The sequence below is a fragment of the Parasteatoda tepidariorum genome, chromosome 3 (assembly GCF_043381705.1).
Source record: "Parasteatoda tepidariorum isolate YZ-2023 chromosome 3, CAS_Ptep_4.0, whole genome shotgun sequence".
Lineage (NCBI taxonomy): Eukaryota > Metazoa > Arthropoda > Arachnida > Araneae > Theridiidae > Parasteatoda > Parasteatoda tepidariorum.
The window spans coordinates 17,226,674-17,245,486 of record NC_092206.1 but is presented as its reverse complement, the minus strand read 5'-3'; the positions used below and the strand labels follow the sequence as shown (position 1 = coordinate 17,245,486).

At 30.0% G+C, this 18,813-nt stretch overlaps 2 protein-coding genes across 4 annotated transcripts in view; both read left to right on the top strand.

The window, feature by feature from the left end:
- The window catches only part of LOC107455419 (tyrosine-protein kinase RYK), a 52,053-nt gene that overhangs the window by 2,653 nt on the left and 30,587 nt on the right, over window positions 1–18,813 (top strand). Inside the window, exon 1 of one of the 3 annotated variants that reach the window (XM_043047117.2) lies at window positions 2,281–2,393. The exons of 1 other annotated variant lie outside the window; for it this stretch is intronic. The gene's annotated coding sequence lies outside the window, so the exon portion shown is untranslated. Of the gene's footprint in view, window positions 1–2,280; window positions 2,394–12,474; window positions 12,607–18,813 lie in introns of those variants that run through there. One more of the 3 variants, XM_043047070.2, reaches the window with a different exon arrangement.
- LOC139425124 (uncharacterized) lies at window positions 3,999–5,030 on the top strand (the record flags this gene model as incomplete). The annotated part of the gene is given in 1 exon segment (XM_071178370.1): window positions 3,999–5,030. A coding segment is annotated over 1 exon segment (659 nt), but the record flags the coding sequence as incomplete, so codon positions are not given.

Here is an 18,813-nt window from a genome sequence, read left to right as displayed (position 1 = left end):
AATTGTTGCTCATTTCGCGTTACCCAGTGGGCACCTGTGAACCAAAGTCACGGAGGCGAGCAACATTGCCCACGCCGCACTGCCACAAACCCGTTTATAGGGTGGGCCACATTCACACATCATACACACACACAACAGAGATAAGCACAAAGAGAGAGAGAAACATCCATGCCCAGAGCGGGATTCGAACCCGCTGCCTATGGCTTCGCAGTCAGGCACGCTAACCGCTCGGCCACCTGGCCGACTTAATGAATATTTCAATACATTCATTATAGAAAGTTAAATGTTAGCTTCAAAATGATAAAATTAAAGTGATAGTTTTAAATGATAGAAGAAAAATTCAAGACAAATAGTATATAAATTTTATAACTTTTAAATAATTCAGCTCAAATAATGTGAGAATACTATTATTACCGCTAGATTATTATCATATGATTGGTATTATAACTGTTTACTCAATAAAAACTTATCGAACCAGAGAAACAAAATTTAAATAAACACAATAAGTTTTTAACAGAACTCGTTATTACTTATTAACTTTAAATTAAACCATACAACAAATAAAAGAATGGTTAAACAATTCAAGTTTCTACTTTACAGTGTGAGTTTGAAATTAAATTGAGCCCCCCGAGAAAACTTTTCCCATAAATAAATTATGTATGCTGATAAAGTTTTTCAACGTTCAAATGCTTTTCTAATAATGTCATTCTAATAATTTCATTCTAAAACGTTATTTTAATAGTTAACAATAAGTTATTTGTTAACCAATTTGGTGATAATGATCACCAAAGGAATAATGACAAATAATTTTCAAAATAATGACAAATTTATGCTTAAAAACTATCAATTATTCATGTCACGCTAACTGTTCTACAACAAATTGCATTGTATAAACATCCAAATAATTTTTTATCTAGAGCAATAATACGACTGCATGTGTTTCGAACAAAAGTCTTTAAAAAATATCAAATAAACAATAAAATAGAACTTAATGTAAAGCTAAATATTGTTTTTTTAAAAAAAACAAAAATTCTAAACATTCTTAAAAGCATGATAAAAAATGACTTCACGCTTATACAATAGCTTTCAGTTCCGAAGCGTAGCTAATATTATACATAATCTATATACAAAGTATCAAAAAATCTATATTAATAAATTAAAATGTTAATACAAAAATTATAAGAGTTTGAAGTAATTGTATCGCAAATTTTTTCCTCAATTTCTTTTTTCTTTTTTTTATTAATTTTTTTTTTTTAAATCAGTTTCTTAATTTTTGGGTCGCAAAGCCTGCTGTAGGGGGTGGCAAAATTTTTTTAGCAAAATATTGATATTTTGTTTAATATATTGCAATAATTTTATGCTGAGAAATATTTTTACGCAATGTGCATGAAAATAAACATTAGACACGCAAAGAATCGGATAATATCGAATAATTAATTTGGAAAAAATTACTCATTTACCATTAAAATTGCACTAAGAACTTGTTGAGTTATTGAAGGATTCGGGAGTGAAAATAGATTTTAATACCAAGTCTTTAGAAAATTTTTCTCTAGAAGTAGCAAAAAAAGTTTTTAGCGAATTCTGAAATTACCATAAACTATCTTTTACCTTTTTTCAGTGGCTGGGTGGCGCAGTTTGTTTGTCGTCGGCCTTCTGAGCCCAAGTCTGCGGGTTCGATCCAGACATCGGATTTTCTGGATGCAGAAAATCCTCAGCGGCCATGTCGTATGATTATGCGGCATGTAAAAGATCCCTGGAGTGCCTTATTGACTCTTGGTATTTCTGGCAAAATTAAATTCCTTGTGCACTTTAGCATCCAAATAGAGTATCGGTGCTGCCATCTAGTGTGGCAGAAACAAGACGTCCAAATTAACATGACCAACCGTATCTCACCCATTGTGGTGGCCACTGAAAGAGTGGATACCACCTCTGGAGAAGGCACTAGGTCTGCTCATCGGCAAGACCGATTGTGCAGCTCATTGGAAATAAAAAAAAATTAATAATCTTTCAGCTTTTTCTACGTCATATTTGTGGGAGGAGACAAAAAATCAATGGACCGATCAAACCGAAAGAATATTGAAGAAATGCTTCGTCCTGCGCTGTCAACTAGTTTGGCAAGATTTAATATATAATTACAAATAAACACGTAACCCCTTCCAATTGATATTTAATCTTTGCATATGCGTTGTTAGAAGTAAGCTTGTTAATTAAATTATGCATATTTAGAGTTCCTCACATTTAACTTCGTTAAAGAGTTACGACATAGACGCATAAATTTCTGATTGATCCAGAGCCAAAATTTACTGAAATAAAACTAAACAAACATTTCCTCGTAGACTTAGCATAGAGTGATCAACTAGGTAATTTTATCTGGCGGAATCTGATAATTCCAGGTTCGTATTATTTTCCTTTGCCTTCAAAAATATCTTAATTGTTCAAAGTATTCTTTATATATAAATTTAATGTTAAAAAATCATTTATTTCGTGATACAATTAAATTTTAAAAACTGCCGGCCAGGTGGCCGAGCGGTTAACGCGCCCGACTGCGAAGCCACTTTGCTGCGGGTTCGAATCCCGCTCTGAGTATGGATGTTTCTCTCTCTCTCTCTTTGTGCTGTCCTCTGGTGTGTGTGATGTGTGAATGTGGCCCACCCTATAAACGGGTTTGTGGCAGTGTGGCGTGGGCAACGCTGCTCGCCTCCGTGACTTTAGTTCACAGGTGCCCATTGGGTAACGCTAAATGAGTTAAAATTCCGGCAACTTCATAGGCAAAGATTCAAATTCAGTGCCTGCCATTCGGGAAAAAAAAAACTATGATAGCTCCACTTTTATCAAGTTATTTATGCTGTTATATGCCAAATAATTTTTTAATTTTCTCATAAAAAGTTAATTGTCTGCTAAAAAATTGTTTCCAGGAACAAACTTTGCAAAAGGACTTAAAAAACAATTATATTTTTATATTCAATGATCTGAATTTGTACACTCACAATTTGCTGTACTTGAACTCTAGCCTTTTGGCTGGAAAATTAAAAATGAAACATAACTAAATATTGATACCATAGCAACAATAAAAATTCCAAAATAAACGAAATTTCGATAGAATAATTCCCGAGAAATTGAATTTTAAAAACGTCGCATATTTAAAATTAGATTTTTCAGGAACTATACGACATATTTCGTTCAAATTTTGCATTTTGACTAAAAATTACATTATTTAAAATGGTGTAAAAATTTGTATTGCAAATTTAAACTTATCAAAATACTCAATAAAATAATAAAAATAATTATTAAAAATTATTTCTTAAATGGAATTATCTCTGAATTAATGAATTTTATAAATTTGAGTGAAATCATTTTTCGATTAGCTTAAAACATTTTCGGGATAAGGTGATATAAGTAAAAACTAACATTATTGGCTCAAACTTAGAGTCTCTCTCCTCTCTAATCAAACTAATGGAGCCCAGGCTGTGGCTACCTCCTATATTTTAAGAGTCAGAAATCCGTCGGAAAAAAAATGTATATTCAAAAAAAGAACGTTTTTGTGTCTGATTTAGTAAATTAAAATATCGTCTGCACTTAGTATGTTCGATGTCAACCCGTTGAAACATTAAAACCGAGTCCTAGTACATGAATGTAGATCAAAAGTTATTCAGGATGATGAGTTTATTTTACTCTGTACACTAACAAATTATTAAACAAATTTTACAAATGAAATTATTGATTCACTGAAACAACTTTTGATTGCAGGTACGCATTTAATTCTGTAGTTTTCCATTTCAAGATTTAGACACGCGAAATTTATGATGTTTACATAAACGGACTACAAATATAAGGTTAAGCAATCTTAATTATGCCTGGATAGAATGATTTTAATTCAATTTGCGTTATAGTCGCACCTGAGTAAATGCTTGAAATTATTTAAAGCAACAGTAGATAATAAAATTTTCACATTCACTCACTCAAACTAATAATGTCAGCCATTTTCGCATTTTTGATAATCGGTGTAATATCTCAGACATTCTCTCAAGATTTATTCCAAAGTATTGCGAGGTTAAATATTCCTCAACCACACAGAGCTGCTGGCCTTAAGAACAGTCCAATCACCGACAATGATGACAGCCAGCTGGAAGAGACCGATTTAAACACTCATATTATAACTAAATTTGCAGCCTACAACTTGCACGTTTCGAAACTGGATGGCATTTGCCCTATCTTGTTTGATGTTTCGTTGTCTCCCGATGAAGTAAGAGAGAATTTCTATAATGAAGCTGTTTACTTTGCCCTTGATAACGGTCTGTATGAGGTTGGAGATCTTCCTCAGCGACTTGCTGTTGCTGCTGCGCAAGCTTTCCCTAATTTAACACCTTTGGAATTTTTCAAAGTTACTTCTAATACTTTACAGCTCATCATGCAGAGAGCTGGAATCGTAACTGAGGACAACTATCAAGTCTTGGATCGCTTGAATGCAAAATCCATAGAAGATGCTATGGATTCAGTCAAAGTGAAGGATTCTCAATCTGCTTTGCATGCAATTATAGTGGGAGCCGGAGTATTTTTAAGATCTTTGTCTATAAATTCCCCGGAGGAAATCAGGTATGCACTTGCAACATATGCAGATCAGTTTTCAAGAGTACCAACCACTGGAGATTTCCAATAGAACTAAATAGTTTTCACTGATATATATCTAATTATTTTCTACTTTCTATTTCTCACGCTTCTGAAATTCAACACTAGAAATTGTTCTAGTAGCTGATATGCGAGTATTTATGAATGAGTTAATGAAAATGCGTAATTTAGATTAATTTATATGATATTTTTAAAAATTTTAAAGTTGCTCACCATCCCACCCTCCAGTGGGGTTGGAAGATAGAGTTTGGTATCATTGGATTGCTTTTAAAAACTATTGAAAGCGTTTATTTTCTCTTTTTCGCTCAGATGTATATTTTTTGTGTTATTTGACATTCTCCTAACTTTTTTACATCGTGTATATAATCTAGTTTTGTAATAAAATGCCTCTTTTAAATTATAAATATAGTATACTTTTGTGTTTCCCTTCAGTATTTCACTACCTCCAGCTGAAGTTATAATGGGATTTTTTTTTTTAAAGTCTCGTTTTTCTTGGAAATCTTTTTGAAGTTGCGTTTTTCTCTAACAAATCTGCGTAAAAAAATTAGTAATAGCGCGTGAACGAGAATTTAAGAAACGAAAGCGAGAACTAAAAAGGCAGAATAATGTCTTGTTGACAGGATATTAAGTAAATAGCGAAATTTAAATTAGTGAAATTCCGGGTCGCGGAACGTAAATTATTGACGGGGGTTACCGCAATCTGGAAAATGTGATCCCAATAGTTTCGGTTGGAGAGGGGTCGAAAGTTAGGGTCCCTTAATTTTAATTTCTCTATCCGCTTATTTAGCCATATTTCGAAATGTCTTAAAGAAAATAGAAGACCTTTTACTCACGATTATAAATTAAATTTACCCAAAGATGTAAAAAAAAACATGCGAAGAAAAAATGCAAATGGTATTTTATAATTTTTTATTATTTCATTTAATAAGAGTAAAAAATATTAAATTGTAATGTATGCATATTTGCTATGTACACTATGTAATTTTAAATGACATATAAAACTTAACTGAAATCAGCTAAATAGTTTTTGAATTATAAAATTTCAGAATTGTCATATTTTTAAAATTACATTCCAAATTCTGACATTTAAAATTACGTTGATTAAAATGATGTAAAAATTTGCATACCTTACAATTCATAATATTTTCTATCCTTATTAAATAAAATAATGTAAAAAAATTTAAAAAAAAACATTTAAAAAAAAACATTCAAAACATTTTTTGCGCGAAATTATCTTTGGGTAAACTTAATATATAATTTTGTGCGAAAACATTTTTGATTTGCTTAATAAACTTCCGAGCTATAGTTAGCTTTCTTGACTATGCTATCGGAACCATATTTTCCAGATTTCCGTGTTTCCCATACAGTGATAGTAAAAAATGCAAATCAGTCGAAAAAAAGTAAGCTTAATCAGAAAAAGAACGAATAGTAACAACTAATATTGCATTATTTAATGCTTATAATATTAAAATGCTTCTATCAAATATTAAAATTACCGGCATAATATTTCCTAATATGCCTTGCGTCTGAATTGTATTATTATCGAATAGACAGTTGAGTTTTCGTCGAATGTCATGCTTTTTTTCTATAACTACTAGACGAAACACTCTTTGTCCTCATCTTCTAAATATTTAACATTAGTCTTCTGAGCTAATGAGTTGAATATAGAGATCAAGAGCTGGTCTTGTGCGTTTACAACAAATCAATTTTATCTCTCTTTAAAAATTGTCAATATGTTTTCATCGATTAAAAAGTTTCTTAGAAAACTAATTTAAGAGGTTTAATGCAGCAAAAGAATCTTCCGCAGCAAGAGCTACAAAAAACATGCTTTAAGAGTTTAGTACATTAAGCATTGCATCGTAAGCATTTTATAGTTTACTTAAAATTTTTGTTATTGTCGAAGTCTTAGCAAGCAATTATATTAGTTATTCGTACAGAAAATATGTCTTAAGTGTGCAATGTCGGTTTTAAATTTTTATAAACTTTTGATTTCAAAAAGTCATTTAAATTTTATATTGATTTCAATATAAGGAAGTTTCATTTGAAAATACTAAAATTATTATTTGTCTTTGTTTTTTTGAAGAAAAAAAAATTCTGACAAATATTTCGCTTAAGGGTTAAAACTCATATCCTAACATTTGACCAAAGTCCAAAGCATGATTTTTTTTTATCACAAAACAAAGTTACCATTGATTATAAAAGTATGGATTTATAATTATTATTAGCAATTTTATTTATCAGTCATATTCAACAATTTGAGTTAATTTCATATCTCTTTCTAAATAATAATAATTTCAACGCTTCAAATATTCCCTAAAATTTTGCAAAGATATTAAAAAAACTAACTAGTTTTATAAACTAGTAATTAGTTTGACTAGTTAACTCCATGTAACGCAAATGTGAATTAGTTCCATCAAAAAGTCCTCCACGAAGGCACATTTCTCCCAATACTTGATCCAGGATTTCTATTGTCCTCTGGATTGGGTTCAAAATGACAAGGCTACGGAGTTGAACATTAGTAGTTGTAAACCCAAAAATTGGGTTGACTGTTCAACGACGGTTATAAAATTAAATAAAATAGAAATAATTGAGCTGCGGTGGCTCAGGCTTTATAGAACGTTGGCCTCCCAATAAATTAATCCAGGTTCGAGGGGCATTGGCTGGTTGATTCCAATTCTGCTACCTGCCTGCACCAACCGCAATGCTGACGTAAAATATACTGTATGATACACATATAATGGGTTAAAAAATCCCCATGCCACCTAATACATGGAAATTTTACCATGTTTTTCTCTCCATGTAACGCTCCATGTAACTCCGGAATGTTCTGGTTAGTTCCATTGAAAATTCTTTCACGAAAGCTTGTTTAGCCTAATGCTTGATCCGTGAGTTCACTAGTCTCCTGACTTGGGTTCAAAGTTACAAGGATAAAACTTAAAGTTCGCATGAAGAAAATATAACTGAGGAAAAAAAAACTCAAAAAACTACAGCAGCTTTCTGTTTTTTATCTTTTTTCTCTCTCAGCAACTGTGGTTTTTCTAATTTTGTTTCTCACCTTTATTTTTCCATTTTTTTCGTTGGCAACTTTACGTTTTATATTTCAAATCACTTTTTCTTATCATTCTAGCAAGTCTTGAAAATAAGTGCCAATTTTCGAGCTCTTGAAACATGTCGATTGTTATTTCCATCTTGTATATTTTTAAAACGAATGAAGTTTTAAATCAAGCAATTAAGAACCTTTTCAGTTTCTTAGGATTATTTGTTCAACTATAATATTATGTTTAATTATTTAAGATGTGTTAGATCAAAAATCTATATATATATTTCTCTTACACGGCGTTAAAAAAAGCCTCATTACAACTCTCCGAATGGCAACGCTAGAAAATCAACCAATAATTGCCGCTAAAAATGTCACATGCCAAATCTAGATTGGGTGGCTCAACATATAGCGCTNAAAAAACTAACTAGTTTTATAAACTAGTAATTAGTTTAACTAGTTAACTCCATGTAACGCAAATGTGAGTTAGTTCCATCAAAAAGTCCTCCACGAAGGCAAATTTCTCCCAATACTTGATCCAGGATTTCTATTGTCTTCTGGATTGGGTTCAAAATGACAAGGCTACGGAGTTGAACATTAGTAGTTGTAAACCCAAAAATTGGGTTGACTGTTCAACGACGGTTATAAAATTAAATAAAATAGAAATAATTGAGCTGCGGTGGCTCAGGCTTTCTAGAACGTTGGCCTCCCAATAAATTAACCCAGGTTCGAGGGGCATTGGCTGGTTGATTCGATTTCTGCTACCTGCCTGCACCAACCACAACGCTGACGTGAAGTATACCGTATGATACACATATAATGGGTTAAAAAATCCCCCTGCCACCTAATCCATAGAAATTTTACCATGTTTTTCTCTCCATGTAACACTCCATGTAACTCCGGAATGTTCTGGTTAGTTCCATTGAAAATTCCTTCACGAAAGCTAGTTTAACCTAATGATTGATCCGTGAGTTCACTCGTCTCCTGAGTTGGGTTCAAAGTTTCAAGGATACGGAGTTGAACGTTGATAGTCGGAAATGGGTCGGCTGTTCAACACAGGTTATAAAATCAAAAATAAAATTATATAGAAATACATGAGCAATTAGAAAAAAGGCCTAAGCATTATATTTCTTCTAGCCTTCTTTCATAAAATAATTGAATATTATAATATTATTACTTAATTTAAATTTCATCCGCGTCAAAAATATGCAAAATAGAAATAAATAGTTGCTGTTGTAGTCCATTTACGTTACACTAGAGCTGCACAATGGGCTATTGGCGACGGTCTGGGAAACATCCCTGAGGATGATCTGAAGACATGCCATCACAATTTTGATCCTCTGCAGAGGGGATGGCACCCCCGCTTCGGTAGCCCAACGACCTCCACGCGAAGTCGAGCACTTTACGGTAGAAGAGTTTAACGAGGACCAATACCGCACACCCTCGGCCCCTACGTAGACTGATCCAAGTGGTCACCCACCCGCACACTGACCACAGCCAGTGATGCTTGACTTTGGTGATCTACTGGGAACCGTGTCAAAACGATCAGTCCACTGCGGGACAGAAATAAATAGAATAATAATAATAAAACTAAAAATTGGCAACCAATTTCAAGACTTGCCAGGCGTGAATGATAAGACACAAAAGTGATTTGAAATATAAAACTTAAAGTTGGCATCGAGAAAATGTAAGTGAGGAAAAAAAAATCAAAAAACTACAGCAGCCTTCTGTTTTTCATCTTTTTTCTCTCTCAGCAATTGTGGTTTTTCTAGTTTTGTTTCTCACCTTTATTTTTCCATTTTTTCGTGGGCAAACTTTACGCTTTATATTTCAAATCACTTTTTCTCATCATTCACGCCTAGCAAGTCTTGAAAACGAGTGCCAATTTTTGAGCTCTTGAAACACGTCTATTGTTATTTCCATGTTGTATATTTTTAACGCGAATGAAGTCTTAAATCAAGCAATTAAGAACCTTTTCAGTCTCTTAGGATTATTTGTTAAACTATAATATTATGTTAATTATTTAAGATGTGTTAGATCAAAAATATAATTTAATACTATCAAACAAATAATAATATTATCATACGAATTTGATTATACTATTATACTTGATCTAAAACGTCTTGAATCAAATATAATAATATCCATACATATAAATATATAAACGTTCTATTAATATGATAATATAATAATAATAATATTATATTAATACAATAATGTAAACATTCTACTTTTAACATTTTAGTAATAAAAACTAAATAAGAATTCTTTTCGCTGTACTTTGAATTTGTATATTTTAAAAAAAAACAAGGACAAAAATTATAAAGTTCCATAACTTGTAATTCCAATATGCACAACATAGATCAAACATAATAATATTCTAAAGCACCTAATTTTCGGTGTATTTTATTCGAGGTAATACGGAAGTTATAATTGATCTATCAATCTTCGAAATGATCGATCCTTGGGAATACAAATGACAGGCACAGTTTCAACTGCAACGTCAATGGAATTAATGCAATAGGCCATAACTGTGTTAGGTAATTATGGTAATATTCCCAAAATAGATCAATATAGAACATTATACTCCGCCAAAGGCATCAATAAAAGGATAAAAATAATTGCCTTTCCATTTCTGGTAAAAGTGTAGGTGAGATCAAATGCAAATATATGGAAATATGGTATTAATATTAGTATTAATATGGTATAAATATTTAGGGAAATATGGTTAACTGTAAGAACGAATATTTTTTTTTCATGTGTAGATAAACAGTTTCCTGAATTTCAATTTATTTAGATTAATTAATTACTTTTGTTATTTTTTATAATAATAAAACCTTTTATTTGATTTTGGGAACTGATTTAATAAAGAAGTTTTGAGTGTAGCAGTTCGATAAAATAAAAAAAATCATTTTCTCCATTTTTGTCTAAGCTTAGGAAAAAAAAATCTAAAAAAAAGCTATAAAAAACTTTTTGCATTATATTGCCGAGGATTCCATCATTTATAATCTGTTATATTGTTTGCAATAATCCCTCTAAATGTTCGAATCTAGTAAAAGCATTTTAGCACATTATTTTACTTGTCAAAGTAAATCGGTTAGTTATTTTTTTCTCACTTTCTACAAAACATTATCAATTTCTCTAAAAATAAATATAGCTATTTATATATTAAAATATAGCTAATATGGCTGAAATATAGCTAATTTCGAGAATTGACTATATGATTGATATTTTTGTTTTAAACGTTTCCTTTTTCTCAGTGACATTTTAAACTTCTCGAACTTAACTAACATTACTTAAAACTTATTTTTAGTAGGTTTAATGTGAATTTCTAATTCAAATATCTTATGCTGTGAACCGATTACGACATGACTTTCTTTTTTATCTGATAAAACATTATTATTTTTTTTACTTAAATGTTATATGTGAAGTAATTTCAAAACTTAGTTCGCAAAACAAATAAGAATTGCGAAAGTTCACTCAGTTATACAATATAGCAGGCGTGGCCAAGCTCCTTGATAGTCGATCCATTTTTCAAAATGTGAAATTTTTTGCGAGCCGCAATTCAATACGTATTTAAAAGGTATGCAAAAAAGGTCTTAAGATTTTTTTTTACATAAATTATATTTATTGAGAACATATAAGCAAAAGTGCAAAATATGTGTATTGAATTTAAATGTTAAAAATTAAACACATTTATTTTACTTGATAATTCTCTAAAATTTGGTGAATAATTGGTGGCAGCACTTCTCAGTAATTTTTTCAGATGCTAGTTAGTTAATACTAATCGGTTTTTGGATTTCACGAATTTTAAAGTGGAATAAAATGATTCACATAAGTACGTTGTTCCGAATATTGAAATAATTCTACAATCAGCCTTTTTTAATACTTCGATTCTGGTTCAAATTTCCAAAATTTAGTAATCGACGTCGACTTCTATTTTAATTGTAGAGCTTGTTCTTCTTGCAGCTCTATTAATTCTAATTCTCCAGATGCTTTTTGTGTCATAACTATATTGGAAATGGAAAACTCTCCTTGAATTGAACAACGTTGCACTTAGTCTTTTATATTTGTTATCAGTAATTTAAAAGACATTTTGAAACACATAAGAAGCGATAATAACTTTTTAGAATATAATATCACAAAAATTGAAAGGGAACTCGGATACATTTATCGAGAGCCACAAATAATCCATCAAAGAGCCACATGTGGCTCGCAGGTTGGCCACCTCTGCAATATAGAATAAAAACTATCACCAAACTCCATCGATCACTCTCTGAGTGTAAGTTAATTTATTTAATATATTTTTTTTAATTCTTCAGGGAAACTGAATCTCATCCAGAAATTCACGTTTCTCCTATTCAGCTATCATTAATGTGGAAATATACGTGTTTCATAGACATGAACTTTTCTTAAATCTGAATAATAAGTCTTGCCTGACTCAACTTTGTCTTGCTTATTTTTTTCTTCTTTTGTCAAAAAGAAGAAGGGGAAAAAAATGATCCAGATTAGCATTTTTCTTTGCTTTCCAGACACTGTATCTTATTTAAATAAATAAGAAAAAAAGTAAACGAGAACTATGGGAATATCCTCTGAATTAACATATCGGTAGTTTTTAGATCTTGAGCACCAGCCCACATTAACAAATTAAACGATGAAAAAAAAAAAAAGTGATAATAGAGGCAGAAATGGTGGGGAAAAGTCCATCACTTCTCATTCTAGTCATAGAAATAGTCAGACGGACGGGAACCAGGAGTTTGGCGCCATTCCACGATAGGTACGATCACTTCTAAATCAGATCTAATTGCATACCTGGGAAAAATGAGAGCTAGGAAAAGGTGGAGTATTTTATGACCACTTTGCGTGACAAACGACCGGTGAGGGAGAACTGTAGGCATTGCTGTTTAAAATTTTGAATTTCCATTTTGGAACAGTTACAAAAGGTGATTTTGGTTTTTTTTTCGGTCAAAGGAATTTCAAATTTTGAAAATTTCTCTTTAACTCTTTTATACCTAAATTTTATTATTTTTCTTTATTTTAATTTGCGTTTTTCATGCTAGGGTCTAAATTTTATTTAAAAAAAATTTAATTTTTGCTGCATTTTTCATTTTTTTTTAGACAAAAGTACCATGTATGCTTATAATATATAGTACCATAGTATATAGTATGAATAGTCCATGGATCAAACACAAATAAAAATAGAAAGAAAAAAAATTCGAAGCAAAAAGTAAAAAAAAAAAAAAAAAAAAAAAGGAAAACTTATCTTCATTACGGCACAGACCATTCTATATTCGAAAATTTCTCCAAAATTGATATGAATATTAGTAATTTTCGCGCAAATCTTAATGAAAAGGTATTTAACTCTGCTTTGTCCCAATGATTTAAAACAAAGCTATCTCCACAGTTAAAAATTAAATTCAAGAAGTTTTAGATTAACAACAAATAATACGTGCAATAGTAGTAAGATTCAAACAGTAGTAAAAGTGGTATAACTTGTGCGTCACATTTCATTATATATTTTACCTCCCATTTTGCTGTACGCAATACATTTACTGTTTATCAATTTGGTTTGTTAAAATTTCAATTTTTTAAAAAAAAACTATTTGCATTCATTTTATTTTTATTTAGCAAAAGTTGTTGAAAATTTAAATATCAATTTTCATTATTAGGTAACAAACTTTAATTTTCATTTTCGTATTTACATATTTTTCTCTCAATATTATTTTATACCCCCATATTTTAAATGCATAAATTTTGTAATTAAATTAATTTAATACTAGGTTGGAAAATTTATCTTTATAACCTCATCGTAATATACTTATATTTATTTTTATTTATTACTATAACTTTTTTCTACCCTCAATTAGGAAATAACAAAGAAAATGAGGTAACCTTTTATGAAATATTTGAAATATTATTTTCACTAATAACGGTGTGTAATAGTCATAGTTAAAAATCATTTCAAATATTTGAGTATAAAAGAGAATAGCTACTAATGATTTATAAGATAAAAACTGAATTATTATTATGAGTTTTGTTAAATGTTATTATTTTTATTACAGCTTAAAAGATATTGCAATCCTATAGCAACCAAAGTAATTTCTTCCTCTCCTCCAATTTTTTTTTCGAAGCACATAAATCTACGAGAATCAAAATCGTGAAAGCAAGCAATTCTAACATTCATATTTACAAAATATTTTTTGGCTCATTTTATAATGAAGAAAAAAACATTACAACCCTAAGTAGAAAAGGTAATTGATCATCTTCACCTTACAAGAGAAAGGTATTTTGATTAACCGGAACTTTCTGGGAAGGTACCATAAATACAGGAGAAAGCACTCATCTAAATTGCAATTTAATAAGCGCAGAAATAGAGAGCGGACTTAAAAACAAGATTCAGCGGTTTAGGCTCATTGCAAGGGAAATGTTCTCCTCCACTTTTCAGGGGGAAATACCACTCATTGAGATACAAGATAATTTCTTTCATGCTCTCTTTATTTTTGTTTCAAAAAGCTTTTTACTCTTAAAATTATACGTGTAGTAGAAAGAATTCGTAAGCTAAAGTTTGAAATGATGTACATTGTGCAAAAAATATAAATAAATGGACCATCCTAAATTACTTTTGATCTAATAGTCGAATTTTCACATTCTAAAACTAAATGGTTCGATGGGGAGGGACCTCAAATATGCTAATATTTTTAATTTGCAAAATCAGTCACAAAAACAGGATTTCTCTGAATAAACATGCCTTTTTTTCGACTGATTTCTGACCCTCCAAATATAGAGGGTATTCACAATCTGGGAAATATGGTTTCCTTAGTTTGATCAGGAGAATGATCCAAATTTTTTGCGTATTTTGCTATATTTCGAGAACTTTTGTACCAGGTCAAATTTTGTATTTTGCCTTGCAAATTTACGTACTTTAAAATGATGTAAAAAAATTGTACACCTTATTATGCAAAATTTTTCTGACTATTGCTTAATAAAATAATAAAAATTAAAAAATGTTTGTTAAAATTTATTTTGGGTATGGAATTATCTTTGGATAAATGAATTTTATAATTGTGTGCAGAAATTTTTCAATTCGTTTAAAAAGTTTTCGAGAAATAACGAACACGCAAAGAGTGAAATTATCATTAAGGGATCCAAACTCTGGATCACTCTCCTGACCAAACTATGCAGACCATATTTTTCAGATTGCGACTGCCCACTATATTTTGAGGGCCAGAAATCTGAATCCGTCGAAAAAAAGGTATGTTTATTCAGAGAAAGTAAGTATTTGAGTCTGGTTTCGTCACTCAAAATACCGTCTACACTAATTAGTTAGCCTATTTGAGATCACCCCTTAGAACCATTAAGATTGAGTCCCAGTACTTGAAGATCCGATTATTGGATCAAACGTTATTCAGGGTGACCCGTTTATTTTCTTGCACACTGTACAATTAAAGAGCATTCCATTTATAATGGATTTTGAAAAAAATCAGATTTATTAAGTATCGAAACATTGAAAAGGTATTTGCAAAGTATTTCTTTCACTGAAAACCAACGTGTTTTAAAACTTTTGTTCTAAACTAAAGTTCTTTAAGTGAAACCTATGATTTACAATGAAGACTTAAAAATTATGTATTTTCAAAGCGTTACTTAACGTGTTCTACCACAAAAATCTTTATTTTTTGCTTATCAGATTTTATTTTAAAACAAAATTAAGTGTTTTAGGATTATTTATTTTTACATATCCACCATTTTTTTAGAAGAATCTTCTTGGCATTATAGCCCAGAGCAGACCAGGGCCGTCCTAAGGAGTTGCTGCTAGATGCCTGTCATTTCCAATTAGTCATTTTTAATGACTGAAATCTTTCTCCGGGTCATCAAAACATCTCAGAGAGGGTCTTTTTGTTTTCTAATGCTATCTGTCTAGTTGAAGGTTAACAGCTACCTGGGTTTGCTATCCTCTGAACGAAATAAGTCACCAAGACACGCTATTTGGTTTGATTTGATAACTTCTTACTATATTTGGTTGCTAGTATGGATTATAAATATTATGATTGCAAAGAATTTGAAAGACGTTATTTTTTTAAACTGCATCGAAAAATTTTGTTTTAACTCTCCAATCGTTGAGTTCCTGCGCAAAATTGTATTGTAAAATTCCTGCTACGCACTTTTTCCCACTCAATGACATGAAGAAACCTGATTTTTCATACAGAAAAGCCCGCATCTAAAAATTAGATGAAAGCCAAGACGATCAGAGGGTTAAAGATTATTTGCATTAATTAAAAAAATTAGGAAAAAATAAAAAAACTATTTGATAATAAGTTCAGTGTAAGGGAGCAAAACGGTGAATCAAATTTATCAAAGATTTAATGGACGGGTTTTCACGAACTATGATGACTCAATCTTGATGGTTTGAGAGCACGATCTTAAATATGCTAATTAATTAACTCAAATGATATTTTAAGTTAAGAAATGAGACACAAAAACATATTTTCACTGAATAATTATAATCATTTTTACGAATTGTAAAAATTTCTGACCCTTGAAATATGAAGGGCAGCTGTAATTTGAAAATGTGGTCTTTTATATTTGGTCAGTAGGGCAGTCAAAAGTTTTAATCCTTTAAATTTCATTTCATTTTTTGGTTACATCTCGAACTTTCAAAGCAAATCGAAAAATATTTGTACACAGTTACAAAGTTCGCTTTATCAAAGATATTTCTTTACAAAAAAAATTTTTTTTATAATACTTATATTTTAATTAATGATAGTCTAATATATTTTGAATTGTGAGTATTAGAAAAGTTTTCGTCATTTTAAAGTATATTAATTTAAGTGTATGAATTACGTCATTTTAAAGTATACGAATTTGAAGAGAAATGGGCCAAATAGTTTCTGAGTTATCAGTTTTTAAAAATCTTTGACATAATTTTTTTTTCAAATAGTAAAAATTAATACATTAATAATAATAATAATACTTGTACTAAACTGTTACACTTTGGTTAAAATTAAAAGTTATCGATTAATAAATAAGATCAATAAATAATTAGTATTTATTAATCGATAAAATATTACTGATTAGTTACATTTTAGCTTCAAAAAAAGTTTCAGCTTTTATTTGAGTATCACGATTTTTAAACTAAAATTTTAGTAAATGAGTAAACTAAAATAATATTCGATTCCTAACTATTTGCTGCTCAGATTTTCATCAGTGATTTATTTTCATCAATTTATACTAGAAAAGTGGAAAATGATGGGGAAAACTTTAATATTCATCTGTTAGAACAAAAATACCAAAAAATCTACAAATAATTTATATTACAAAAAAAAAACCCAGAAACATTACGAAATTTGTGATCATGTCTCTGATATAAATGTAAGCCATAAACTTTATAATCATGAAATGGCGTTCTTCTTAGAACTTTTTTTTCACTTGTTCTGCAATAAAAATCCAATTTTCTCACTTAGCAAACGAAATACAAATAAAGCTATTTAGAAAGTATATTTTAGCCATCAAAAGTACACATTTTCCCACCCCTTTCTTCTTTTTTTAATATCTAAGAAATGTTCGTGAAGTCTGCAATGGGAGACAGAGATGCAATATTTTGAGTTTTATTGGTTGATCGGACTGGTTTTTATTACTGGGATTGATTGCTTGTTCTATAATAACGTCTGCAAAATAGTTCCAAAAGTTTAGTTGTTTTCGTACTTAGGGTTAATATCGTTTGGTTTTATTTTGTTTTAGAATAGTGAGTTCAAGTTCCTCTTCAAAATCTGAATTTCTTTATTGCTCTCTATGATACAATGTTGTGTCGTTAATTCCTATCTCGGAAAGTGCAACTAGCAATTTATAATTTTTTTTCAAACCAGTTAAAAGTTCTACAAAAGTATTTTTATAGTAGACAGAATAGAATAAGCAATATACATTTTGTGAAATGCATTATACATTTAAAAAGTAAAAGAAAGAGTAACTGTAAAATATATGTAGAACAGTAAAGATTTTGTTACATCATTACCATTTTTAATAGATTTTTGAAAATTAAATTAAAAAAATTATAATAAATAAACAAATAATTAAAAAGTTATTTAATTAGTATTTAATTAGTTAATTAATAATTTAATATTTAATTAATTAATAATAAATTGATTAATATTTAATTAATTAATGTATAAGTAATTTTATAATTAATAATCAATTAATTTATCGATTAATTAATGAAAAATTATTAATTAAATTACTTAAGTGGTCGCAAATTTAGGAGAAACAAAAACGCTATCAAAAATTTGTCGGATTTCTACGGAGAAAAATGGGATTTTAAACATCATAATTAATTGATTGCCTGATGAATTTTGAAGGTGTTTCCAATAACTACCTTTGAACTCATTTATGTTTTCTTCGGCAATCAAACACGTTATGGTGTTTTTGGCCTCACTTTTTAAAAATAATTTGTTAGATTTCCAGCTGCCCTTTTGTTTTTCATTCGTAGTCATTTGTCTAATATTCTAACCACATGCTTGTTCTTAGCCACCACAGCAAAGAACCATATTAATTTTACAGCATTAAACAATTCTGTTCGTTCGCTCAACTAGATGTTGAGATATATAAAATTCAAAATGTTATTTTATAAACTTAATTTTAATAGCAATCCTCTTTTTTTTTCTTGATAATACTGCATGCTATGTTTGTCTAATAAAAAAATTTTATCGACCACTATGACTACTACGTATGGAATTAAAGTAATTGCAAAAGATTAAAAATTAATTGGCAATCCCTAATGTATGAACATTTTTGGTTTCATTTTTGACAATTTTAAAACTATATATTATGGATAGACATTATAGAACACCCTATATGATGTTGCTGTATGCGTCGTAGGCTGTTTGGTAAATCGGGCTATTTGCAAACAATCGACGTCACTTTGCAATGCTCCTACAAGACTCACTGCAATAAGCCTAGCAAATGACGTTGCCAGTTTGCAAAAAGCAGATATCGTAATTAGCTGACTACATAAACATAAGCAAACTATGATAACTCAAGGTGAAATCATTAACTGCCGTACTTTCATATTATGTTATAATAAAGAGCTATTCTCTTTGTAAATTATTATGCTATAGTATAATAAAAACTTAAATGTGCTGTAAAAATATAATCTTTTAAAA